This window comes from Carcharhinus amblyrhynchos, chromosome 17, assembly GCF_965287045.1.
Source record: "Carcharhinus amblyrhynchos chromosome 17, sCarAmb.v2.hapA, whole genome shotgun sequence".
Taxonomy (NCBI): Eukaryota; Metazoa; Chordata; class Chondrichthyes; order Carcharhiniformes; family Carcharhinidae; genus Carcharhinus; species Carcharhinus amblyrhynchos.
This window is the reverse complement of record NC_137340.1, coordinates 33,512,727-33,539,828: the sequence shown is the minus strand read 5'-3', so window position 1 is coordinate 33,539,828 and position 27,102 is coordinate 33,512,727. Positions and strand designations below refer to the sequence as shown.

General features: G+C 42.1%; 1 protein-coding gene across 1 annotated transcript in view; it reads left to right on the top strand.

Moving 5' to 3' along the window:
• Positions 1-27,102, top strand: part of gucy2g (guanylate cyclase 2g) — a 71,062-nt gene that overhangs the window by 15,469 nt on the left and 28,491 nt on the right. Inside the window, exons 5-11 of the mRNA XM_080206039.1 lie at positions 1,742-1,886; positions 5,118-5,253; positions 6,112-6,266; positions 16,240-16,400; positions 16,513-16,662; positions 21,922-22,005; positions 24,623-24,727. Of these exons, the coding sequence (XP_080062165.1) occupies positions 1,742-1,886; positions 5,118-5,253; positions 6,112-6,266; positions 16,240-16,400; positions 16,513-16,662; positions 21,922-22,005; positions 24,623-24,727 (936 nt within the window). The remainder of the gene's footprint in view (positions 1-1,741; positions 1,887-5,117; positions 5,254-6,111; positions 6,267-16,239; positions 16,401-16,512; positions 16,663-21,921; positions 22,006-24,622; positions 24,728-27,102) is intronic.

The window sequence follows — 27,102 nt, the reverse complement described above, 5'->3', positions numbered from 1 at the left end:
GTTACTGTGAAGTTCCCCTAGTCGCCACACTCTGGCACCTGTTCAGATCATTGCACATAACCAGCAAGTCTTTCAGACTGTAGGAGGAAACAGGAGCACCTGGAGGCAATCCATGCAGAGAACATGCAAATTCCATCCAGACAGTGACCCAAGTCAGGACTGGAACTTGGCTCCCTGGCACTGTGAGACAGCAGTGCTAACCATTGTGCCACTGTGCCATCCACAATGAAAGTGAATGGAATTTAAAAACAAGCCCACTAATTTACATATTGATGGATACACTTATTTATTGTATTAAGCTGGCAAGTCAATTCATTATTTTTAAATTTGAAAACAAAAAAGTTTCCCTTGTGGTTTAATGCTTAAAACAGTGCCAGGTAAAACAACAAAAGACACGTAGGTTCAATTCCTGGAGAATGCGCATTTGTGAATGGCAAGAGAGACAGGTCACCTGTTGTGTGACTCAGTCATGATGATGAATATCTTGTAGTGATGTGAATGATCTAGAAAAATACTTGCCTCTGCATTTGTATTGAGATGAGCATAGGGCTAACATTACATTCTATGGTGTAATAAGAATATGCTATATTGGCAGCCACAATATGTATGGCTAGAAATAAGACATAAAATAGAAATAAGGCACCTCTTTCAAGAGTTAGAACAAAGAAATAGAGTTACTTGAAACAAGATTTTGTGCTTGAAAAGTTTATTTATTAGTCACAAGTAGGCTTATATTCACACTGCAATGAAGTTATTGTGAAAATCCCCGAGTCACCACACTCCAGGACATGTTCAGGTATACTGAGGGAGAATTTAGCATGGCCAATGCACCTAACCAGCACGTCTTTTGACTGTGGGAGGAAACCGGAGCACCCAGAGGAAACCCACACAGATATGGGAGAATGTGCAGGTTTACAGACATTGACCCAAGCTAGGAATCAAACCCAGGTCCCTGGTGCTGTGAGGCAGCAGCACAAACCACTGTGCTGCCCTTTGATAACAATTCTTGGCATGTAACAAAAGTGATGTTTTGTGGAACTCAAGGAAGAAAATCTGAATGATTCACATCCCACCAAATGACTAGTCCCAGAGTTGCAGATTGTCTTGCAAAACAATACAAATAAAAAGTAATCATTATTATTAAATGGCAATAGAATTAAACAAAGCATTAAAAAGACTCAGTCAAGATACCCAGTGTTGCAAAAGTGTTATCTGCTGTAATTGTATCATCTATTATCTTTTCATTAGCCTTCAAACTTCATTGGGATATCTTGTGAACCTTTTATAATAAACTATACACAACATTCTTAAGAAGGCACATCCCTGCGCTACTTAGTGTCAAATGAGAGGTAATCCTGTTCAATACAAAACAAGGCAATGTGCAAAATAACCCCAGTCTGGGATGAACCAAGTGGTGAAGAGGCTATTGTCTCATTTAAGACAATTACAATCAAAAATAATAAATTTAAATTAAAAAAGGGGAAGTGGAATTAGGCTTGATAGCTCCTTTTAGGCCAACAGTGATGCAATTGTCCATATGATCTCTGTGCACAAATGTTTATGTTTTCCATGTGAAAGTTGCTTTGGGGTATATACTGTGATATGATTATGAAAGATAGTTCTAAATGAACTATATTATTTGGCAGATTTAGATGAACAATGAAAGGGAACGTATTGGTGTGACAATTGATTTTTAACCACAATTTTGATCTTAATCTATATTTTGTCTGGTATAATGCAGGTGAACTCCTATTCAGCTTATCTTCATGATGCAGTAATGCTGTATGCCGTGGCTCTCCAGGAAATGTTAAAGGAAGGAAAGAACCCATTTGATGGAAGAGCACTTATTAAGCATTTGAAAGGTTTTGGTAAAGGGCGACTTTATGGTGTGTAATATAAAACATTGTACCTCAAGCTTTCTTTCACTTGTTTGTCATCACTTTGCTCTCTGAATAGCACGAGTCCTCTCCTCAATGACTTACAAGCAGGGCATATTGAAACAGAATCTAGTTACAACAGCTTAATCTTAGCTTCTCTCATGTTTATTAACCTTTGCTATGAACACCCCTTTAAATGCCAGGAAAACAAGTTAACATTGGAAGTGATGTTTTATTCCATAATGAGTGTCATATGAGGAATGATTGAGGACTCAGTGTCTGTACTCATTGGAGTTTAGAAAGACAGGGTGGGGATCTTACTGTAATTTACAAGATACTGTGAGACCTGGATAGAGTGGATCTGAAGACAATGTTTCCTCTAATAGGAAAATCTAGAACCAGAGGATACAATCTCAGACTAAAGGGACAATCCTTTAAAACAGATGGAGGAATTTCTTCAGCCAGAGAATAGTGAATCTGTGGAACTCTTTGCCGCAGAAGGCTGTGGAGACCAGGTCAGAGTGTCTTTAAGGTAGAGATAGATAGGCTCTTGATTAATAAGGCAATCAGGGGGTATGGAGAAAAGGCAGGAGAATGGAAATGAGAAAATAATCAGCCATGATTGAATGGCAGAGCAGATTTGATGGGCTGAGTGGCCTAATTCTGCTCCTATGTCTTATGGTCTTATGCTTTTATTGATGCAACGGTGAGGCTTTTTATATATATATTTCAAGTGCATTGGAATATCAGAGTTCCAAATACCACATTGTATAATAAAAACAAGGTTTGGTCCCATTTCATCCATTCCTCACTGTGGCATTTTGTTGCCATTCCTCCCCTTTACTCTCTGGACAAAAGATGAATAAAGCATAGATTCAGATACTGTATGCAGCACAATTCTCAAATGTGGGCCTGAGGGCACCAAGTGCTTTTCCTTTCAATTTATAATACTCTGCTGCCAAACAAATATCATTCCTCATGGCCTTGCTCGGACTCCACAGAACTTCTAGTTGCCCCTCTGTCACTAAACTGAATTTGAAACTTTTGCCTACTGACTCAAAATACAGGATACATCAAGAGGAACTTTCCAGAATTCTTGGGGTGGGAACCATGACAAAGGGCTTTTTAAAATTATTTGAAATCTATATTCTGAGATATTGATGCTCAAACAAAAGTGTAGAAGGGAAGGTGACAGAGCAGTAATGTTTAATGGACTAGTAATCCAGAGACTCAGGCCTGAGGATGTAAGTTCAAATTACACCAAGGTTGTAATGCCTTTAACAAGGTCCACAAGGTGGACCTGTTAGAATATGATCTCCACGATTGAGGCAGTTTATAGCTATCTGATCTGGGAACCCTGCAGAGGTTTATTAAGTGGTGTATCGAGGTTACCAGCACTCAGGGTGTATACTCTGTACTCCGAAGTACCTGTCTGAGTATTACTAACATGTAAATAAATCTGGATTTGGTGAAGGGACACCCAGCTCTTTGGAGTTATTCCAAAGATGGTTGGTGGAATTTAAATGCAATTAATAAATCTGGAATATAAACCACAGCCATGAAAGTATCATTGATTGTCATAAAAACCCATCTGGTTCACTAATGTCCTTTAGGGAAGGAAATCTGCCATCCTGACCTAGTCTGGTTTACACTTGACTCCAGACCCACAACAATGTGGTTGATTCCTAACTGTCCCCTGAAATGGCCAAGAAAACCACACAGTTGAAGAGCAATCAGGGATGGGCAACAAGCACTGGCCTTGACAATGACACCCACATCCCATAAATGAATAAAGACAACAAATCATCCTGGGAAAAGTTGGATTCTGCCTAATGTGCAACAATTATAAAAATAGTGCACAATTGTATCTTTAATGGGATCCACTTCCATATCTATCCTTCATGTGATTATGTTGCAATAAAGCCTACTACAAAAAAAGAATAGTGTGGCAGTTTATATCATAGAATTATGGAATCATAAAATCCCCACAGTGCAGGAGGCGGCTATTTGGCCCATCAGGTCTGCACTGACCACAATCCCACCCAGTCCCTATCTCCATTAGATGATGCAGTTACCCTGCTAATCCCCTTGATACTAAGGTAATTTAGCATGGCCAATCAACCTGACCACACATTTTTGGACTATGGGAGGAAACCCACACAGACATGGGGAGAACATGCAAGCTCCACACAGACAGCAACTGGGAATTGAACCAGTGAGGCAGCAGGGCTAACCACATGCTGCCCCATATAACCATACAAATATGTTTATTTATTCTGTTTCCTGACATTTTTCTGCCTTAAAAGCTATTTGCGACCCCATTCCTCCTCCAACTGGGAGTCTAGGGTGGTCTCAGTTATTGTCTTTCCTTCCACTATTGCAATAGTGAAGCGGAATTGGAGAAGGGAAATCTCAGCATTTTTTGTTCCCCTTTCTCAAATGGGATAGTTCATTTCTGTCCAACCGGCTAATGGAGAACCAATGCTCACATAGTCCAAACAAAGGGACTTCATACGTTTCTTATCTCTTGACTTAATCATTGTCTTCTTATTATTCTTTCTGTACCTCATTTGACATTGAATGCAACCACTCCAAGTTATGCCTCCTTCTCACTCCTTTTGCTGTTTCAATTGCAATTTTTCCACCTGATTAGTTGCTTGCCCTGTTCACTCAGGTCTGATACACTGTTCCTTTTGCTGCCCCATTTTCAGCTCAGATTATCAAACATCTTGTGCGCAATATAATTTAAAGGCTAAACACACATGGGCAAATCTAACAGCAGACGTCATTAGTTGTCCTGTCAGTCTATGATAGACATACCAACCATCCAAAAGAAACAAGGCCAAATGTGAATGTTAAAATTGGATGGACTTTATTTTACAGGCCAAAACTCAGTGGGAATGAATGGTGCACTTAGCGATTGTGGGACTCTATTTTGGAGTTAATGGTATCTGCTCAGCCTCTCCACTACAGGCCTATCTACGACTAAACAATCACTGAGTATCTTATGCAGTAATCCATCCTCCAAATCTAGCCAAACTTGCATAAGTTAATGTTTGCCTGCTTTTAATTGGGACAGTGTTGATAAGGATGTTAAAAAAAGTATTGGAGATTGAAACTTTCCTTTGTAAAAAGAGGGCAAGAAGTCCATATGGAGAGGACAAGCATCTGTTTATCCTCTTGCAATACTAGAAACTATCTGGAAAATGAGAGCAGAAATTCTACTCTTTGCCTTAATAGGTATAACTGGCTTGGTGGACATTGATAGCTCTGGAGAAAGATATATGAATTATTCCGTGTATGACCTGCAACGATATGAGAACATCACAAAGTTTATTCCTGTCCTTCACTATGACAGCTACAGAAAATCAATAAGGCAAGTTCTGTTGAGTTGTTATCAGCTCATTGCATATTGAATCTTTAGTGGGATTTATAATATCATTAATTTATAATGTTGCGCTTTATAACAGCTTTTTTCATGTCAAGGACTTGATTTGATGATAGTCTCATCCCTCTGAAGACTCAAAGAATTTGTTAAATTTACATTATATTTGGCATAAGGAGAAATGCAGAGCTCTATATCATTCTATATCACCATGATACAATGATGAGTTTCAATAAAATAATGTAAATATTTAGCCAACACTCAAAAAAAATCTTCAAAACAGTGCTTTGTGCAGTCAGAGTCTACTAATCTTGTCCAGACATCTTTATAAATTAAAGATCTATTTATGTGCACTGTAATTTTAACATTTCATTGGGAACAATGGCTGGAACTTTATTACACCACAGGAATCAGAGTGGGCGAGGAGTGAACAATGGGAAGGTCCATTGACCTCGGGCAGGATCTTACAGTCTCAGGATGAGCAAGGCCATAAAATCCCACTCGAGGCCAATGCATTACCTAATAAGGGAGGAAGATATTGCACTTGTGCATAAAATCATGAACACATTTATAAAGAAGTTGCAAATTTACTACACGTGTACAGCTAGGAGCCAGAATTTTACAACCTCAAGGGGCAAGGCTTGTAAAATCCCACCTGAGGCCAATGGAAAATTCTATTCCATGAGCCTTGGGGCAGGCGAGGTGGTAAAATTCCAGCCCCATCTCCCTCAACAATTGAGATGTTGGATAGAATACATACTACAAGACAGGATTTTCCCTCATTGCAGAGAATATACTTAATCTCAGAATGAACCAGAGAATAATTAATTCCTCTTCCCACTTCTGTAGCCCAACAAAGGAATTTGCCAACATTTCCTGGCCGAATGGGACTCCTGTTAAAGACTACCCTGAGTGTGGATTTCACAATGAGCTTTGTGAAGCAACCTCCAGCAGCAGACATTTAATCAAGTCATTCTCCTGTCTGGGACAGCCTGGGTGCACCAGTAGGTATTTTCCTGCCAGTCAACTTGCATACATTTATAACATGTATAGAATGTTTTGCATAAGTATTGGCATGCACCAAGGCAACATGGGGGATGAAACACCTCTTGATGATCACTTGACCAAGATACTTAATGCCAAATAGGACAAATTTCACTTCATAGTTGGGCCTGTTTCGTGCGATGGTGAAAAATATTATCAAATGATATCACAACTTAGAGCTAAATTCCAAATACAGTAACTATGAGGTTCATTTTTCACAAAGGGAGATTAAGGCTAATTCAATTGACATGCTTAAGACTGTTAAAAGATTTGATGGGGTAGTTAGAAATAAGTTAAACTCTAGTTAGGGAGTCCAGAATGAGGAGGCATTAACTTAAAATTAGAGCCAGAGCATTCAGCGAGATAACAGGAGGCACTTCTTTACACAAGGATAGTGGAAATCTGGAACTTTAAAATGCTGCAGAGGCCAGGTTAACTGAACATTTCAAAACAGAGACTGATAGATTATTGTTAGGCAAGGGCATTAAGAGATATGGAACCAAGACAGGTAAATACAGGTGAGCCACAATCGAACTGAATGATAGAACAGGCTCAAGGACTGTTATTAATAGCCTCTTCCTGTCCCTATGTTCTGATAGATATGTGAAGGATAAACATCCACAGCTTTGCTGGACTGAACTGCCTGCTTCCATCTTATACTTTGATATTTTGAATCAAGTTTGCATCTAAACATTTAATTTGCCTGTAAAGGTGCTCCTGCTTTGCAATTTTATGTTAAAGAATCTGCTATTATTAATTAATTGCAGTTTTATCATTCACATGTTCCTCTAAACTCAACTCCCAGCTGTAGATGGTAACAATGGATTCATTTAAAATTCAAAGAATAAAGAACAAAGAAAAGTACAGCACAGGAACAGGCCTTCGGACCTCCAAGCCTGCATCGACCATGCTGCCTGACTGAATTAAAACCCCCTATCCTTCCGGTGACCATATCCCTCTATTCTCATCCTATTCATGTATTTGTCAAGACACCCCTTGAAAGTCACTGCTGTATCACTCCCACTATTTCCCCCAGCAATGGGTTCCAGGCACCCACTACTCCGTAAAAAAAAAAATCTGCCTCGTGCATCCCCTTTAAACCTTGTCCCTCACACCTTAAATCTATGCCCCTTAGTAATTGACTCTTCCACCCTGGAAAAAAGCTTCTGACTATCCATTCTGTCCACACCCCTGATAATCTTGTAGATTCCTATCAGGTCACCCCTCAACCTCCATCATTCCAGTGATAAGAAACCAAATTTTCCAACCTCTCCTCAGAGAATGCCCTCCATACCAGGCAACATCCTGGAAAATCTTTTCTGTACCTTCTCCAAAGCCACCACATCCTTTTCATAGTGTGGCAACAAGAATTGAACACTATATTCCAAGTGCAGTCTAAATAAGGTTCTATAAAGCTGCAACCTGACTAGCCAATTTTTAAACTCAATGCCCTGGCTGATGAAGGCAAGCATGCCATATGCCTTCTTGACTACCTTCTCCACCTGCACTGCCACTTTCAGTGACCTGTGTATCTGTATACCCAGATCTCCTTTGCCTATCAAAATTCCTAAGGGTACTGCCATTTATTGTAAACTTCCTATCTGTATTAGACCTTCCAAAATGCATTACCTCACATTTGTCCAGATTAAACACCATCTACCATCTCTCCACCCAAGTTTCCAACTCTATATCCTGCTGTATCCTCTGATTATCCTCATCACTATCTGCAAATCCACCAATCTTTGTGTCATCCACAAACTTACTAATCAACCCAGTTACATATAGCAAATGTCCCAGCACTGATCACTGAGGAATGCCACTTGTCACAGCCCTCCAGAAACACACTCTTCCACTGCTACACTTCTTTGACCAAGCCCAATTCACCAAAGATGCTTAGACTGTACCTTCCAAAACCATAACCACTTCCATCCAGAAGGACAAGGGGAGCAGATACATTACCACCTGCAAGTTCCCCTCCAAGCCACTCACCATCCTGCATTGAAAATTGTAATAAGTCTTCAGAGGCAGAAGTCCCTTCAACAAACTCCCTTTATTTACAAACTCTAACAGCAGTACACAGAGTGCTGTCAGTTAGCAGTCTATCTCCAGGGATATCACAGGAACTGACACTCCCAGTTAAGTACAAGGAAAAGACTCCTTGATTGGCCCATCAATACACTCCTTTAGTCAGGAAGTTCATACTCCAATAGGCAAACCTCAATGGCCTGATTGAAGTAATTACAGAAATATATCACAGTTCCTTTGAATTCACTGGGTCGAGATCCTGGAATTCCCTTGCAATCCACACTTGTGGACTGCAGCATATCAAATAGATAGCTCACCACCACCTTCTCAAGGACAACTAGGGATGGCCAATAATGTCCACGTCCAACATATTAACAAAAAAAAGTTAAATGCATACATTTAACACATACAAATTAAAGAGCAAGAGGAGGCCACTCAGGCCCTCGAGCCTGCTCCAGCGTTCAGTAAGATCATGCTGATCTAATCGTAACCTCAATTTTACATTCCTGCCTACCCCCAATAATCTTTCACCATATGATAAATACACATATCCCACATGGGTGTGCACCCATAATTAGCTCGAGAATTACCACATTCATCCAAGTAGCATTTAGAACGAAAAAGATATCATAACTGATTAAATTAAAATGTATTGGAAAAATTTGAAGGTCAAACGTTAAAAGAAAATGTTCTGAGGGACAGCTCATTATCATATTATAATACTAAAGAGGCCTTAAAAAAAGAGTTGTGCAGAAAATTTTATTCATTCAGGAGAGCCGTTTGTTTAATAAATAAACTTGGTGGCTTTTGTGTGCAGTCTAATGGGTGAGTGTATGAATATTTGCAAAAGTAAACTCTGGCTAAGAACTATGCTAAATCATTATCAAAAATGCACGGCATTATATTTTACTACTGATTTAGTAATTTTACTGATTAAAGGATGTTTCTATTAGAAAGCAATCACTTCTGATACATTAGAGTAAAGTTTAATTCCCTCCGCCCAGCAGAAACTGGATGGAATATGAGTTTAAAAAAATCCAAGCACTTTCACCACATTGATGTAGTTGACTCCTAACTGCCCTCTGAAATGGCTGAGCAAGCCATTAAGTTGTATCAGAACCAGTACAAAGTCTAAAAGGAATGAAATTGGACAGATCACCCAGAATCAATGTAAACACCAACTGCAAACACAGTCCTGTCAACCCTGCAAAGTCCTCCTTACTAACATCTGGAGGCTTGTGCCAAATTGGGAGAGCTGTCCCACAGCCATGCGACGCCCTGATGTATCAATACTCATGTAATCAGACCTTGTAGGTAACGTCCCAGACACCGTCACCAGCCCTAGGCATGTTCTTTCCCATCGGCTGGACAGACCCTGCAGAGGTGGTGAGCAGCACAGTGGTATACAGTTGGAAGACCATCCTTGGAGTCTTCAACATTGACTCCAGGCCACATGAATTTTCATGGCATCGGGTTAAACATGTGCAAAGAAACCTCCTACTGATTACCATGTAACATCTTATTTTCAACACATAGGAATACTCATGTGCACATGCACACAGACAAATGTCTGCACATGCACGTGCGCGCACACACACACACACACACGCACACACACACACACACACACACAATATTAACGATAAATCAATTTAGAAGCAAAAACTCTACCTGCCTCTTTTCTCTACATAGCTCATGAGATAACACGGTCAGCTTGGTCTTTGTGCCTTGCCTTGCTGGACCAGCAAACTGAGCACAAATAGAGAGAGTGCAAGGCCATCCAGACCTGGACAATGAGCGGAATACTTTCTTAGCAGCTTGCTATTCAAGTTAAGACACAGAGATAGGCCTGTGAAAGAATGGTCGTGCTTATAGTCTCACATTCCCTACTTTTTATAATTTTATAATTTACTTATTAGTGTCGCAAGTAGGCTTATATTAACACTGCAATGAAGTTACTGTGAACATCCCCTAGTCGCCACACTCCGGCACCTGTTTGGGTGCACTGAGGGAGAATTTAGCAAATGCACCTAACCACACATCTTTCAGACTGTGAGAGGAAACCGGTGCACCTGGAGGAAACCCACGCAGACACGGAGAGAACATGCAAACTCCGCACAGGCAGTGACCCAATCCGGGAATTGAACCTAGGTCCTTGGCACAGTGAGGCAGGAGCATTAACCACTGTGGCACCATGCTGCCTCCTTCCATACCGCTGTAAGTTCCTCATCCCCAAATACCTCTCTGATTTCTTTTTTAAAAAAATACTGACAATGTTATCAGCTTCTACCACTGTGTTTCATGTAGAGAATTACAGATTCTGATGACTGTCTAAGTGAATATATTTCTCCTCATCTCTCCTTTGCGTCTAATACCTTACACATCTTTTACAGATAGCATTCTGTACAATGCCACAACAGCTTCTCCATCAAACACAACAGGTACTGGTAATGAGCATCTGAGAATGTGGTAGTTTAAGGTAGATGTTTAAAATTAGAGAGAGTTTCTGTGGAACTTGGAAACCTCTCATGGGTGTATGTCCTGTAGCCTTCAATGTCTATAATCTCCTACAATGTTCAAGCACTTACAGTCAAGCTTGCTATCAGTTAATGACTACATTGATTGCATCATGAATCAGGGGCCTGGACTCTGTACCACATAGTATACCTGGGGCAAATTTACAACTTCTACAGAGGCAGAGTGCTTGCAGCAGAGAACCTGCCTTCCACTTCAGCTGATTTTCCTATCCACTGACTAGGGTCTGGTTTTAGAAATGGCCACTCATGGGCAGTGAAGATGGAAATCTAGCACATCCAGCATAGCCGCTTGGGATAACTTTTGCAGGAAATCCAGTGACTATTATTATCACCTCACCAGTGACACATGGGTGGCTGAGACCTTTACATTTTGAAAATGATAGCTGTGCATTAGTGGACAAAGTTTGATGTTTTCTTTACGTGACTATATAAAAGTAATTGTTCGCCTCCTCGCCAATGGACATTGACAGACAAACTCTTCCCCCTCTGTTTGTTCATCATAAGTATCTCCTGTAAAGTGTGCAATGATACACTGGGAAGGATAGGGACAGCAATGGTCAAGTCCAATTGTCTTGTAACACGTCCCTGTTACTGGTGCTGGAAACTCAAAAAAATGCCAATATATTGATGATATAATGCAAAAAGTAACCGGCTTGCTGAGGTAGTGCGTCCCTTTAAGAGGCAAGCTCTCGAAGGGTAATAAGACCTGGTGTGGTGAGTATTAACTATGAGGGGAGATTGAATAAATTGGGATTGTTCTCCCTGGAAAGATGGAGGCTGGGGGGGGGGGGGCGACCTGATAGAATTTTATAAAATTATGAAGGGTAGAGATAGGATGAACAGTTAGAAGCTTTTTCCCAGAGCAGAAATGACAATTTCAAGGGGGCACAAGTTCAAGGTAAGGGGAGAAAAGTTGAATGGAGATGTGCGGGGAAAGTTTTTTACACAGAGAGTGATGGCAGCCTGGAATTCGCTGCTGTGAAGTAGTTGAGGCAGATACATTAGCACCATTTAAGACTTATTTGGATAGACACATGAACAGACGGGGAATAGAGGGATACAGATGGTTGGACTAGATGGGACAACAGGATCGACACAGGCTTGGAGGGCCAAAGGGCCTGTTCCTGTGCTGTACTGTTTCTTGTTCTTTGTTGTTCTTGTTGAATCCTGGAGCTGAGCGCAGATTAGCTAGCCAGTTAGGAGTCTGGAGTCATGGAGTACGCTGGCCTGTATATCACTCACTGTACATTGTTACTTACCTGAATAAGCTGTTCATTCATTAATCTACTTGGTGGTTGCCCATCTTTGCAAGATGCTATGCTTGACGATGAGAATCAATCGAAGTGCCTATCCGTTGTTGCAGAAATTGGGAGAGTAGACCTCATGTGGAATCCTTTTTGAAGCAAACTCATTCAGCAGACTGTGAGTGTCAACATGGCCCCTTTTTGGGAAACCCGTCCCATTTGACCCCAATACAGAGCAGTGGGTAAAATATGTTGAACATCTGCACTTTTTTAAGGCTCCCCATATTCTCCCCGTGTCTGCTGAATAAGGATAAAAAGGGAGAAATGTATGTTTCAGGCTCATTACATAACGGATGTAGGGTTAAAGCAGCCTATGGAGAAGAAGATAAAAACAATTAAAGAAGTCCCAGTCCCCAGAAATGTATCAGAATTGAAAACTTTTTTGGAATGGTGGACTGTTATGGAAGATTTATTCCTAATCTTTCTTCAATGTTGGCGCCCCTATACACGCTGTTCAAGAAACACCAGACATGCTATTGGAAAGAGCATCAGAAAGAAGCCTTTGAACAGGTTAAACTGGCCTTGTGTCATCCAGTCTCTTAGTTCATTTGACCCCTCAAAAGAGATCATTCTTACCTGTGACACATCTCCTTATGGAATCAGAGTAGTTTTATTGCATAAGATGGAAGATGGTGCATAACTGCCTATCACCTATGTTTTGAGGACTTTGATGCTCAAAAAGCTTGCTCTCAAATCAAAAAAGAGGGACTAGCGGTCATTTTTGGAGTGAAGAAATTCCATCAGTACATCCATGGACAGCATTTCATAGTAGACCCCTATTGGACCTATTTAAGGGGGATAAGGCCATCCCCCCCATAGCTTCAGCTAGGGTCCAATGCTGGGCTGTCTTGCCAGCAGCCTGCAAGTATACTTTTCAGCATAGGCCTGGCACATTTCTAACACAAAGCTCTAAGCTGCCTTTCTTGACCGAACGTATACCGCTTCTGCCAGTACCGCAGAAAATTGTTCTTGTATTAAGCTTTCTCGATACGTTGCCCATGTTGGCATAACAGGTCAAGCTTTGGACCCAGAAGACTCCACATTATCTCAAGTGAAACACATGGGAGGAAATTTTCCCATCCTGTCTGCCATGGGAATTATAGTGAACAGGGAGCAGACTGACCGTGCAAAAGTCTGTTGACCTCAAGTGAGATTTTCCAGTTTTGGCAATAAGCGGGGCTGGAAAATCCCACCCTACAATCCAGAACAGCTGGCAGTATGATAACAGGTGTGAGCAATTAAGTCCCTTTCAGATAAGGAAAGGTAAGTTAAGTAGTGAGGAGGGTGTATTATTATGGGGATTAAGGCTGGTTGTTCCTAGTCCTGATAGAAAGTTACAAGAGTTACATTTGTGCCCATCCTGAGATAGCAAAGATGAAGTTGCTCATGCAGTTAGGTGGCCTAGGATAGATTCCAATATTGATTACATTGTTTGCTCAGATTCTTAACGTCAAATGCAACAAAAATTGCCATCTGCAGTCCGAACGCACCCTTTAGAATTGCCAGGTTGACCATGGGCGCGACTACACATCAATCATGCAGGCCCATTCATGGGCACCATGTTCTTGCTCATAATAGATGCACATTCCATATGGTTAGACATACATCAAATGAAGTCACAGCCTCAGCAGCAAAGGTCAAGGAATTGCAACAGACATTTGCCATCCACGGATTGCCCGAGGTGCTAGTATCCGATAATGGGACCGCTTTCACTCATGAAGAGTTTCAGCATTTCATGAGAACCAACAGTGTTCAACATATTCAAATTGCACCCTACCGCCCTGTTTCAAATAGATTGGCTGAGAGTCAAAACCACCATGAAGACACAGTTATCCACCTCTCTACAAACCAAACTGGACCGTTTCCTGATTGCCTATAGAACAAGATCCCATGTCACCACAGGCGTTATGCCTGCCAAGTTACTAATGGACAGATTAGAACAAGGTTGGATTTTGTCTTTCCAAATTTGGCAGAGAGGGTGAAGGCAAAGCAGAATGCTCAGAAGAAAAGCATAGAAGGAATTTGAGGTGGACAACTTGGTATATGTAAAGAACTATGGTGCTGTCCAAATTAGACTCCTGGAAGGATTGTGGCCAGAACAGGTCCAATGTTGTATGAAATAATTGTCCAAAGGGAAAGGGTAAAAAAATCCTGGGATCATTTGAGGAGAGAATCGCACACAGAATCAATGGGGCACTTCACCCCTAGGATGCCTATTAGTAATGTTGCTCCAAATGAAAGTAACGCAACAGCAAGCTATCCTGAGAAAGAGGCGAGGAATGTTCCAGTGGGAATGAGGAAGTTATCTGCACCTTCGCAAGGCAGGAGTCAACCCACTGAGGTTCAAACCAAAGCTACCTCTACTGCCAGAGTACCTGCTAATGTATTATGATGCTCCCAAAGTCTCTGGACAAGTTTACCTTCTAAGGGACTATGTCTGAGATCCATTTGTTGTACAGCATCGCAAATAGTTCAATTGTTTTTAAAATGTGTTAACTAGGAATTTAAAGGGGAGAGATGTGGTAATGTGCCCCTTTATACTTAAGTATAAAAGTTGGCGTATGATGTTGCAGCTATGTAGAATGTTGGTTAGGCAACATTTGGAATACTGTGTCCAGTTCTGGTCACCACACTACCAGAAGGACATGGAGGCTTTGGAGAGAGTACAGAAAAGGTTTACCAGGATGTTGCCTGGTATGGAGGGTCTTAGCTATGAGGAGAGATTGGGTAAACTGGGGTTGTTCTCCCTGGAAAGACGGAGGATGAAGGGCGACCTAATAGAGGTGTATAAAATTATGAAGGACATAGATAGGGTGAACAGTGGGAAACTTTTTCCCAGGTCAGAGGTGACAAACACAAGGGGTCACAGGTTCAAGGTGAGGAGGGGGCAAGGTTTAACACAGATGTCAGAGGGATGTATTTTACACAGAGGGTGGTGGGGGCCTGGAATGCACTGCCAAGCAAAGCGTTAGAGGCGGACACGCTGGGATCGTTTAAGACTTATCTGGATAGCCACATGAACAGACTGGGAATAGAGTGATACAAATGAATAGTCTAGTGAAAGCATGAGTCACACAGGCTTGGAGGGCCGAAGCAGGGGGTGGGTGGTGGTGTTCAACAAGATAGACTGGAACTGGTTCTGTTTAGGCTCAGTTAAATTCAAAAGTGGATTTGGTAAAATAATATTGTAGGCAGGGTGTGACTGTTGATTGGCTGATTTGTGCTCTTGTACTTTGCTTACAGTGAACACCACAATCTTTAATACGACATCTTCTCCAGAGAACACAACAGGTACTGAAAATGCCCACTTTGAAAATGTGCTCATTGGAGCCCAGCCACCAACAACCCCCACACTCCCCAAAAACTTTAATTACTGCCTCCCCTGCCATGGTCTTTGTCCAACGTTGCCAATTATCACTTGTACTCACTCTCTCTCCCCCAAGTCTCCATGCTACCCATACTTTCAGATCTATATAGCCATTGCCAGCTACTTGTCTCCTCACCTCTGGGTTCCCATCATTGAAATCACATGGCGTTGGAGGTGTCTAGGAAGATAACTAGAGAGGCATAACGTTATCCAGAAATCACAAGTCCCAAGATTAATTTGCAAATGTTAGCATGTCTGGTGTTCATCTTCAGTTGCAAGCAATAAAAGAACTAACTTCATAAAGTAAATCAAAGAAAAAGGGATTAATAGAGAAACTTCATTATCCACCCTGGGCCACACAAGCTCCCCACCATCCCCATCTACTGTCATACCAGGTCAGCTGACCACCACATCATTTTGCCTTTGGTTACATTGTCTGCTGGGTTGGATGATCAGCTGACCCTCACAGCATTGGTTACATTATAACAGGTTCCAATGTTATCACTGGTTACATTATAATATCTGCACTTGGGAGCTAGAATTCTCCAGACTATAATACTGCCTTCTACAGAATTTAAGTTCCTTTGCAGTAAACACTGATACATCCCTGACAAATACTAGCCGCACACGTTCTTGCTGACTCTTGTCGATTTGGTTTAGCCTGGATCAGGTACTTACTTTATTTGTTCTGTTTTCCCAGATAACACCCTTGTGATATTAGTCGGCACCATTGTGGCTATGGCTTTTGTTGCAGCTTTTATTGTCTTCCTAATGGTAAAGAGGTATAAATCTCTAAATCAAGATCAGGATATGTGGTGGAAAATAGCCTATGAAGACATAACTATCCTGAAAGACAACAAGGTATAGGATTGGCTATGTGCAATATATTTTACAGTTATCAAAGTTTAAAATAGACGCGAAATGAAACACAATTTTATACAAATGCAGTTTTTGTTTCCCTATCAATGTACAGAGACATGTTGATGCATTTCCTAGTACTGCCACATCAACCAAAGAAGTTGGAAGCCTTGGATCCAAAACCAACACCTCAAGCCATCAGAATTATGGTATCAGAGATAAACTCGGAAACAGTGTAGTTTATTCCACTGTTGGCCTTTACCGGGTGAGTTTGCTTCAAGAATTCTTCCCTTGTTAAAATATATCATCAAGTGATGCTTTACTGAATACAGCAGGAATGAGATTGTTAACAAAATTCGATTGGAATAATATTTAAAATGCTTTCAGAAGATAACCTTGAAATGTAGGCCAATTCATTTCAGTTTCCTCCCACAGTCCAAGAGACATGCTGGTTAGATGCATTGGTTAAGCTAAATTATCCCTCACTGTTCTCAAACGGGAGCTGGAGTGTGATCTGTGGGTCAAGGGGATTTTCACAGTAACTTCACTGCAGTGTTAATGTAAGCCTACTTGTGACACTAATAAATAAACTTTAAGATTTCATGTGCACTGACTGGTTTCAGGTCAAAAGAATGTACTGCGATTTTCCAGAGGCTGCCATATTCCACAGGGAATTTATCCAACAGCTTCCAGAAAATTCTCCAACCCCCAATATTTTCTTCATTGAGAAATCTAGATAAAAGGGAAAGGCACGTGATGTGGGACACAGGCAAGTCACCAGCAAGAGTCAAGACGAAACAAATTATGCATTTTGATTAGCTGAGGCCATGTGCTACAATTTTGAATCCGAGGCAGATTGAGTGGGAGATAGTTCAAACAGATTTGATTTCAGCAGTAGGATGCCAGGAGGAGGAATAGCTTGTCATGCAGTACATTGCGAGCTTTGTAAGCATGAGAAAAGAATGCTTCGGGTAGAAATAAAGAAAGCGGTATTGATAAAATACAGCATTTGTTACATCAAGTATTGGAGCAGCATGTAAATCTTGCACATGCTCTGGGTAATAGATAGTAATGGGGTAAAGAAAGGCTTGGCGCTTGAAAAAAAGGAGCTGAGCTTTTTGGAGGATACTTTAGCAAGGGAGAGATGTGTGAACTCCATTCTTTAAGAGGAGATAGATTTAGAATGTCAATAGATAAAGAATAACTAAGGTTGGACTATCATCTATAAGAGATAAGGGAACAGGGAAACCACACTAATTCTGAGCATTACCATATAATTGATCCTGTTGCATTGGCTCCATGTGTCCCTTCTGTGATACATGTTTTTTTGACATGTGAGAGGACAGAAAAACATTATGGCCTTAAAATTTTGCTTTCAGCTGAATTCATCTCCATTATTTTAACACATTTATTTTAAAGGAGATAACACATCTGTTTAAATAGCAGAGAGAAATAGAAAAACACGTTGTGTTAATATACTCATAGCCCACAGCATTATTTCAGCACCATGACTTGAAGGAATGAAAAAAACAAATGATCTTCTCCCTTATACTATTTAAATGATTAAACATAGTTGCTCTCTTATTTAAGAACATAAGAACATAAGAAATAGGAGCAGAAGTAGGCCATCTGGCCCTTCGAGCCTGCCCCGCCATTCAATAAGATCATGGCTGATCTGTCGTGGCTCAGTTCCACTTTCCCGCCCTCTCCCCATAACCCTTAATCCCTTCTCTTATCAAAAACCCATCAACCCGCTTCTTAAAAATATTTAGCGAGGCAGCCTCCACCACTTCAACGGGCAGAGAATTCCAGAGATTCACCACCCTTTGAGTGAAGAAGTTCCTCCTCAACTCCGTTCTGAACCGCCCCCCCTTTATCTTGAGGCTGTGCCCCCTAGTCCTACTGTCTTTTTTGAGCGGGAAGAGTCTTTCCACCTCTATCCTATCCATCCCATTCATCATCTTATACGTCTCAATGAGATCTCCCCTCATTCTTCTAAACTCTAACGAGTACAAGCCTAGTTTATTCAGCCTCTCCTCATAGCTCAACCCCCTCAACTCCGGTATCAGCCTAGTAAACCTCCTCTGCACTCCCTGATTTTTTTATGTATACCTTGGAGATGTAAATCATATTTTCTCATTACACTATCAGATCTCCCATAGTATTTCTCAACCTGAGTGAAAATATATGCTAAAATGTGTCAGGAAGTTAATTGTGGCACCTACAGAATATACACACTATACACAAGACTTGTAATAAATATATGGTGACCTAGACACAATCATCTTCAGCTAATTCATCAATGACCCTCCCTCCATCATAAGGGACATTGGCTGATGTTGCACAGTGCTCAATACCACTTGCAAATCTTCAGATACTGAAGCAGTCCATGTCCAAATGCAGCAAGACCTGGGCAACATTATGGCTCGGCTGTTAAGTGGCAGGTAACATTCGCACCACACAATTGCCAGTCAATAATCATCTCCAACACAAAAATATCTAACCGTCACATTCAATGGCATTACCATCTCTGAATCCTGCATCATCAATATACTGAGAGATACCATTGACCAGAAATAGAACTAGACCACTCATATAAGTATTGTAGCTACAAGAGCAGATAAGAAGCTGGGTATTCTATGGCAAAGAGCTCACCTCTGACTCCCCAAAATCTGCCCACCATCTATCAGGCACGTATCAGAAGTTTGATGGAATACTCTCCATTTGCCTGGATGAGTGCAGCTCCAATAACACTCAATAAGCTTGACACCATCCAGGAAAATGCAGTCCACTTGATTAGACCCCATCCACCTCCATCAACATTCACTCCCTCCACCAATGCATAGTGGCAGCAGTGGGAAACACCCTCTACAAGACACACTTCATTAATTCATCAAGACTTTCTCTTTTTAGCACCATCCAAACCCACAAAATCTATCACCTGTAAAGACAAGGGCAGCAGATGCATGGGAATGCCACCATCTGCAAGTTTCCTTCCGAATCACACACCATCCTGAGTTGAAACTCAATCACTGTTTCTTCACCATTGCTGAGTCAAAATCCTGCACCTCCCTTCCTAACAGTACCAGCGTTTCAAGAGGTGGGAGTGAAGGGCAATCAATGACAGCAACAAATATTACAAGCTGGCAACACCCATGTTCTGTGAAAGAAAATGGAGGGGATTCTCCAGCCTCTCAGCCGCTTGTTTCCCACTGACAGAAGGTGACGCATTGTTTGCTAGCAGTGGGATTCTCTGGTCTGCCACTGTCAATGGGGATTCCCATTGATGTCACCTCATGCTGGCAGGAAATCTGTGGGTGGGGTAGCACAGTGGCACAGTGGTTAGCGCTGCTGCCTCACAGTGCTAGGGACCATGGTTCAATTCCTGTCTTGGGTCACTATCAGTGTGGAGTTTGCTCATTCTCCCCGTGTCTGCGTGGGTTTCCTCTGGGTGCTCCGGTTTCCTCCCACAGTCCAAAGATGTGTGAGTTAGGTTGATTGGCCATGCTAATTGACATTTAGTGACGCTGCAAGGCAAATATGTGGGGTTATGGGAATTGGGCCTGGGTGGGATTGTGGTCAGTGCAGCCTCAATGGACCAAATGGCCTCCTTCTGCACTGTTAGGATTCTATGGGATTCTATGGGTGCTGTGCTAACAGGACCGGTGAATCTCACTGGCAAGAATGGCCAGAGAATTCCAGAAAATGTTTTTAAGAACTATGCACAACAGCAACACCCGGCTATCATTCAACCATCACTGTGATACGGTGGCACAATGGTTAGCACTGCTGCTTCACAGCGCCAGGGACTAGGTTCAATTCTGGCCTCGGGTGACTGTGTGGAGTTTGCACATTCTCCCCATGTCTGTGTGGGTTTCCTCCAGGTGCTCCAGTTTCCTTTCACAGTCCAAAGATGTGCAGGTCAGGTGAATTGGCCATGTTAAATGCACAAAGCTACAGAAATAGGGTGGGGAACCTGGGTAAGATACTTTGTCAGAGATTCAGTGCAGACTTGATGAATTGAATGGCCTCCTTCTGCAGTGTAGTGATTCTATGATTCTATGAAAGTACATCTAATCAGGCATGTACATCATATTTGAATATATTTTCGTAGAATCATACAGTGCTGAAGAGGCCATTTGGCCCATTTAGCACCGATTCTCTTTGGCGTGTCTCTCACCCACTTTTACTAATGCACCATGTGGTTGTATCACAGCTTGGTATGGCTCCTGCTCTGACCAAGACCACAATAAACTACAAAAAGTCATGAATGTAGCCCAATCCACCACGCAAACCAACCTCCCATCCATTGACTCTGTCTACATTTCCCACTTCCTCAGCAAAGCAGCCAGCATAATTAAGAACCCCACAGACCCCAGACATTCTTTCTTTCACCTTCCGTCAGGAAAGAGATACTAAAGTCTGAGGTCACGTACCAACCAACTCAAGAACAGCTTCTTCCCTGCTGCCATTAGACTTTTGAATGGGCCTACCTTGCACTAAGTTGATCTTTCTCTACACCCTAGCTGTGACTGTAACACTACATTCTGCACTCTCTTATTTACTTCTGTATGAACAATATGCTTTGCCTGTATAGTGTGCAAGAAACAATACTTTTCATTGTACGCTAATACATGTGACCATAATAAATCAAATCAAATCAAAGATTATTTTACCTGGGCCCTCTTCCCATCCTCTGTCCATAACTCCACACATTTCCCCGTGGTTAATCCATCTAACCCACACATCTTGGGTCACTAAAGAACAATTTAGCATGGCCAATCCACCTAACATGCACATTTGTGGAGTGTGGGAGGAAACCGGAGTACCCGGAAGAAACCTACATAGATACAGAGAGAATGTGTAAACTCCACACCGCCAAATAAAACTGAAAATGAACCCAGGTTCCTGGAGCTGTGAGGCAGCTGCGCTAGCCACTCTGCCACCTCCTTGCCTGCAAGAACACCAGTAAAATAATAAGCCATTTACAAAGTGTGGAAAATCCCACTGAGCTCGCAATTGGAAATGGTCCCACCTCTGGATGATTTTGCCAGGAGTGGCCTGCCATGGGGATTGGCAACCTGCTAAGCACTGTGCCAGAGCTGGGAAGACAATCAGAGCCCCATCCAAGGGCCATTCTCCGACACTGATGGAACTTTCTCAGCGTCACACTGCATCTCCCATTCCATCAGAAACTTGTGAGGATAGTTCTTAAACTCTCAGAGTGGATCCTGCAAACATAAAACCTCACCAACTGGCATGCACATGGTGTAGCACAGCTCCTCCATTTTCCTGTAAAAGACAATGCAATGCATCCAAGTGTCCCACGCACATTCCTGCATCAGTTGCCCTCCAGCACTGGTTCAGCCTGTATGATCTGTGATACAAACACTGGTTCGTAATGACAGTGAGACTTCATCAGAGAACCCTCTCATCAAGTTGCAAATCCATTTGAAAGGAAATGTGCTGAAACTGAACATGACTCCATTAACATTGTTGTACTCGTTCATTTCTGCCACAACAGGGAAATTATGTCGCGGTTATATACCTTGACGCATCACCATCTCCAGATATGAACAAACGATCGATACGAGAAGAACTGCAGATGGTATGGCAAATATGGTTACAATTGCAGTGTGCCTTTCAGTTCCTCACACAATGGGTTCAAAAACAATGGGCAGGATTTTCCTGCTCCGCTGCGCTGGTTGAGGGCAGGAAATTTCAATGGGAGTCCAAAAATCAGATTCACACCCAGCGTCCAACAAGTAGCAATCTTCCCCGGCCATTTTTTATGATGTGATTAGCCTCATACCCGGGAAAGGCGCGGGGCTGATTTAAATAATGATGACCGAATTTCAATGGGTTCAGTGAGCTCCAGGCGCTATCGTCCAGGCTCACTTAGGTTTCCGACCTTGCCGGTGAAGGTTAGCATCGCAGCTGGTTTCCAACAATGATGATCAGATGTGACGGCCTTGCCATCCCTCGCTTGGGACCGGAAGCTGTGGAGACCCCATGGGTGGTTGGAGACAAGGATAGGATGATATCTCTTGGGCAGTGCCAGCCTGACACCGCTGGCCTGGGACCCTGGCACTGACCACTGGGCACTGGAGAGTGGCAATGGGGCAGAGACTGAGGAGAGGAGGTCGTTAAGAGGGCTGGGAGCTCTGCATCGGGGGTGGGGCTAGTTGTGGGGCCGGCAATTGGCAGGGATCCACTGGGGGGTGGTGATCGGGGGTGCCAAGCCGGCACTGCCAGTGTGTCCAATGGGCAGTGCCAGGGTGCCAGACTGGCACTGCCCACAGGGCACTTCCTGCCCCCAGCCTCTTGGATGGTCCTTGTTGGCCTCCATTCCTACTGGTAAGGCCATAATGACAGCTGCCCATTGATGGGGACCATAGGTGATCCTCACCGGTGAGGACCTTCACTGGAGTGGCCGCTGAGGCAAGTGAGCTCGGACAATAGCATTCTGGGCTCACTAATTATATTTAAATTCTACTTAAAAAAAATCTAAATATTGAGATCAGCGTCACGCTCTTTTTGGGCATGAGGTTGAACTCACTGGATATTCGGGGCCGGTAAGATCACGAGAGGCGAGAAATTAGGCACAAACCCGATTTTTCACCTCGCTCATAATCTTACCAGTTTGCCCTGCATCGACTAGTGGGTCAAGAAGGTAAGATCGCCCCTTTAAAATTTTGGGGGGAAATTCTGCTCGAATAGCTTTGTATGTTTTAGAACTTGCTTTCTTGTCAATTTTTCTTCTACCTTTTCTCTCCTTCCTTTCCCTTCCCAAGACATTGGCTCTCACTAGGCTTTAGTTCCTCGGGTTCCTGCAGCCCTGATGATTGTTCTCTTTGTATGTGTCTAAGCAGTGAGTGCTGACAGCCTATTCAAGCCTGGTCCTGTCCTCCCCTGATAACTAAGGACATGCACCATCATGTAGGGAGGGATCCCTGGATAATGCCTCAGAACAGTAAGCCAGGTTTCTTTCACAGTTCAGAAATACTCTTCAGCATATAATGGTGTTCAGAAGCATAGTTGACTAGAAACTGGAACATAACCCCTTTAGTAATATCACAAACTAAATATTGTTTAAGAATTAAAACAAAACATATTGATACTATCATGCACTGGATAGTCAATAAGAAATACTGGTTATGATTACCAATATAAGAAATAGCAGCATGAATAGGTCATATGCCTCATTGAGTCTGTTCTGCCATTCAGTACGATTGCCACTGATTGTCTCTGTCAGTTCTGCTATTCCTGCCCTTATCCTATATTGCCAAAATTCCTGAATGTCCAATGTAGAGCGGCACGGTGGCATAGTGGTTTGCATTGCTGCCTCAGCACCAAGGACTTGGGTTCAATTTCTGGTTTGGGTGAGTGTCTGTGGAGTCTGCACATTCTCTCCATGTCTGAGTGGGTTTCCTCCGGTTTCCTCCTGAAACACATGCTGGATAGATGCATTGGTCATACTAAATTCTCCCTCAGTGTACCCAAACAGGCGACTAGGGGATTTCACAGTAACTTCATTGCAATGTTAATTTAAGTCTCCTTATGAAACTAATAAATAAACTTAAACTAGATTTTCTTTCTTTCAGATTGATTTTTATTTAGTACATACTGAGCTTGGAGACACGATTTCCACTGCTACAATGTAAAGATGCACTTTCACAGACGTCATTAGAAACAGAAAAGTTTTAATAAGATGGCGCTGGAGTGAGGCGACTTCTTGCACGCTGTACCCAGCATACCTTCTAATTCTATTTTTTACTCTCGTTCGATACTTCTAAACTTAATTCTAACTCTTTTCTATGATTGTAACACTACATTCTGCACTCGCTCATTTTCTTCTCTATGAATGGTATGCTCTGTATAGCGCATAAGAAACAATACTTTTCACTGTATGCAATAAATGTGACAATAATAAATCAAATCAAGGTATTTATTAGTAGGAGAAACTGTACAGCAGTACAGCAGCCACTTGGCTGACCCTATCTGTCTTCTGCCTGTGAGAGGACTGCACTCCCTGGGGTGGTTACCCACATTCAGTCCCAACTGATCCCTCGCGCCAGGTGATACTTTTTTGCTGTGTTGTCTTTAAAGGGACAATTACCTAGCATTACCACATACAGGTTTGCCGATGCAGATGTTCATTCGATGAAAACAATATACATTCAATTTCAAGATGTGTCTAATTGAACTATTGATGTTTGTTCCAGATGCGAGAACTAAGACATGAAAATCTAGTAGCTTTCTTTGGTGTGTGTATGGATGCAGCACACAAGTGTATCATTTCACAATACTGCAAAAAGGGAAGTTTAAAGGTAAGTTGATTGAAGAATGTGTAAATGATATGGAGTCATTGATTATTATCAATGTACTGTATTAACATAATATCTATTCACAGACAGTAAGATCATCCATGCAGCTGCTTCTATTGCCTCCTCCCCTTTCCCTTGCTCACCAAAGCAAACCTCCTCCCAATGGATCCTCCATGTTCTACCTCTGAACCCACACATTCCTCCACTTTCTGTGCCCTCTCCTGTGCTGCCTGCCTTCTCTCTTAACCCTCTTCCCACCAGATTGCTGATCATCCATTCTGGTTCCCATGTGAGTGGCTCCCAATCCATGTGAGCTGACCTCTCGTCCTTTCCAAACTGCCATCATCAACCCGGTCAAAAACCCATGTATGACAACAGTGGAGTAAGTCATCCACTGTGATGAGTGCTTGTAAATACATGGTATGAAAAAATAGACTGCATTGGGACAACTTTGAACTTGTATAATGTTTGAAATTAAAATTGGGAACTTCTACCTCTGATGTGCTAAGAGTAATTTTACAAGATATAAAGGTGTCCTTGCAAATTACTACCACAGCTCTAATCTCCCATATGTTGCATGACTGTGTTGTCGCATCTATGTCGCGTTCAACTTCAGTCACATTTACTACCACAAACCACAGAACTGAAATGGCTCTATCCAAAGAAGCAATTAACATTCTCTGTGATTGTGCTGCATTATTTATGGCTCCTTGTTGACCTTGATCTCTATGCAGCCAATGCCACAGTACAACACACCAACACACCATTGCACCCGCCCCCCCCCCCCCATTGCCCCCCCTCCACCCCACTACCATCACTCAGTCCTCATTGTCTTCTTCCCTGTCAAACTCATTGGGATTTCCCTCCCTTGATTCCACTCTTACCAATCTGATTGTAGTCAAAGTAATTTCACTAAGGCATTCTCTTCCCTGGTAAAGTTTAAAGTTTATTTATTAGAGTCACAGATAGGTTTACATTACACTGCATTGAAGATACTGCAATATAAAATTATGCAACGTAGTTGGTGGAATAATGTGGCTTTAAACCAAAAATGGTCAGGAGTCAGACATTTTATATATATATGTATATATATTTTATATATATATATATATACATATCGCACACATTAGGAGCAAGAGGATAGCAAGAGAAGGAGTAGGCCTACTCAAGGTCAGTGGAGGGAAGTCACTTTTCAGCGACAGGAAATGGGTGAGTTCCTTAAGAAGTATTTTGTATCGGTATTTACCAAGGAGAAGGACATGATAGATGTTAAGGTCAGGGGTAAATGTGTGAATGCATAGAGAATGTGAATATATTGAAGGAGGAAGTGTTGGGTATCCTAAATTGCATTAAGATAGTCAAGTCCCCAGGGCTGGATGGGATCCATCCCATGTTACTATGGGAGGCAAGGGGAGAAATAGCTGGGGCCTTAATAGATATCTTCACACGCTCTTTGACCATAGGTGAGATACCAGAGGACTGGAGAATAGCCAATGTTGCTCCCTTGTTTAAAATAAGAAGCAGGGATAATCCAGGAAATTATAAACCAGCGAGCCTGACGGAGAAGATACTGAAGGACATGATATATGCACATTTGGAAGAAAATGGACTAGTTAGTGATGGGCAACAAGGTTTTATATGGGGAAGATCATATCTTACCAACATGTTTCAGCTTTCTGAAGCAGTGACAAAGATAATTGATAAGGGAAGGGAGATGGATGTAGTTTATGTGGACTTTAGTAAGGTGTTTGACAAGGTCCCACATGGCAGATTGGTACCAAAACTAAAATCACATGGGATTGGCGTGGGCTTGCTAAATGGATACACAGAGTAGCGGTGGAAGGGTGTTTTTCAGAATGGAGATCTATACCTACTGACATTCCTCAGGGATCATTGCTGGGATCTCTGTTGTTTGTAGAATATATAAATGATTTGGAGAAAAATGTGGCTGGTCTGATTAGTAAGTTTGAGGATGACACGAAGGTTGGTGTAGTTGCTGATAGCGATAAGGAATGTCAGAGAATATAACAGGATGTAGATAGATTGGTGACTTCGGCAGAAAAATGGCAGATGGAGTTTAATCCAGACAAATGTGAGGTGATGCGTTTTGGAGGATCAAATTTAGGTATGAATTATACTGTAAATGGCAGAATCCTTCGGAACATTAACATACAGAGGGATCTGGGCATGCGGGTCCACTGTTCCCTAAAGTGGCAACACAGGTGGCCAAGATGATTAAGAAGGTATATGGCATGCTTGCCTTCATCAGCCAGGGCATTGAGTACAAGAGTTGGGAAATCATGTTGCAGCTATATAAAACCTTGGTTAGACTTCATTTGGAGTATTGCACGCAGTTCTGGTCACCATGCTATCAGAAG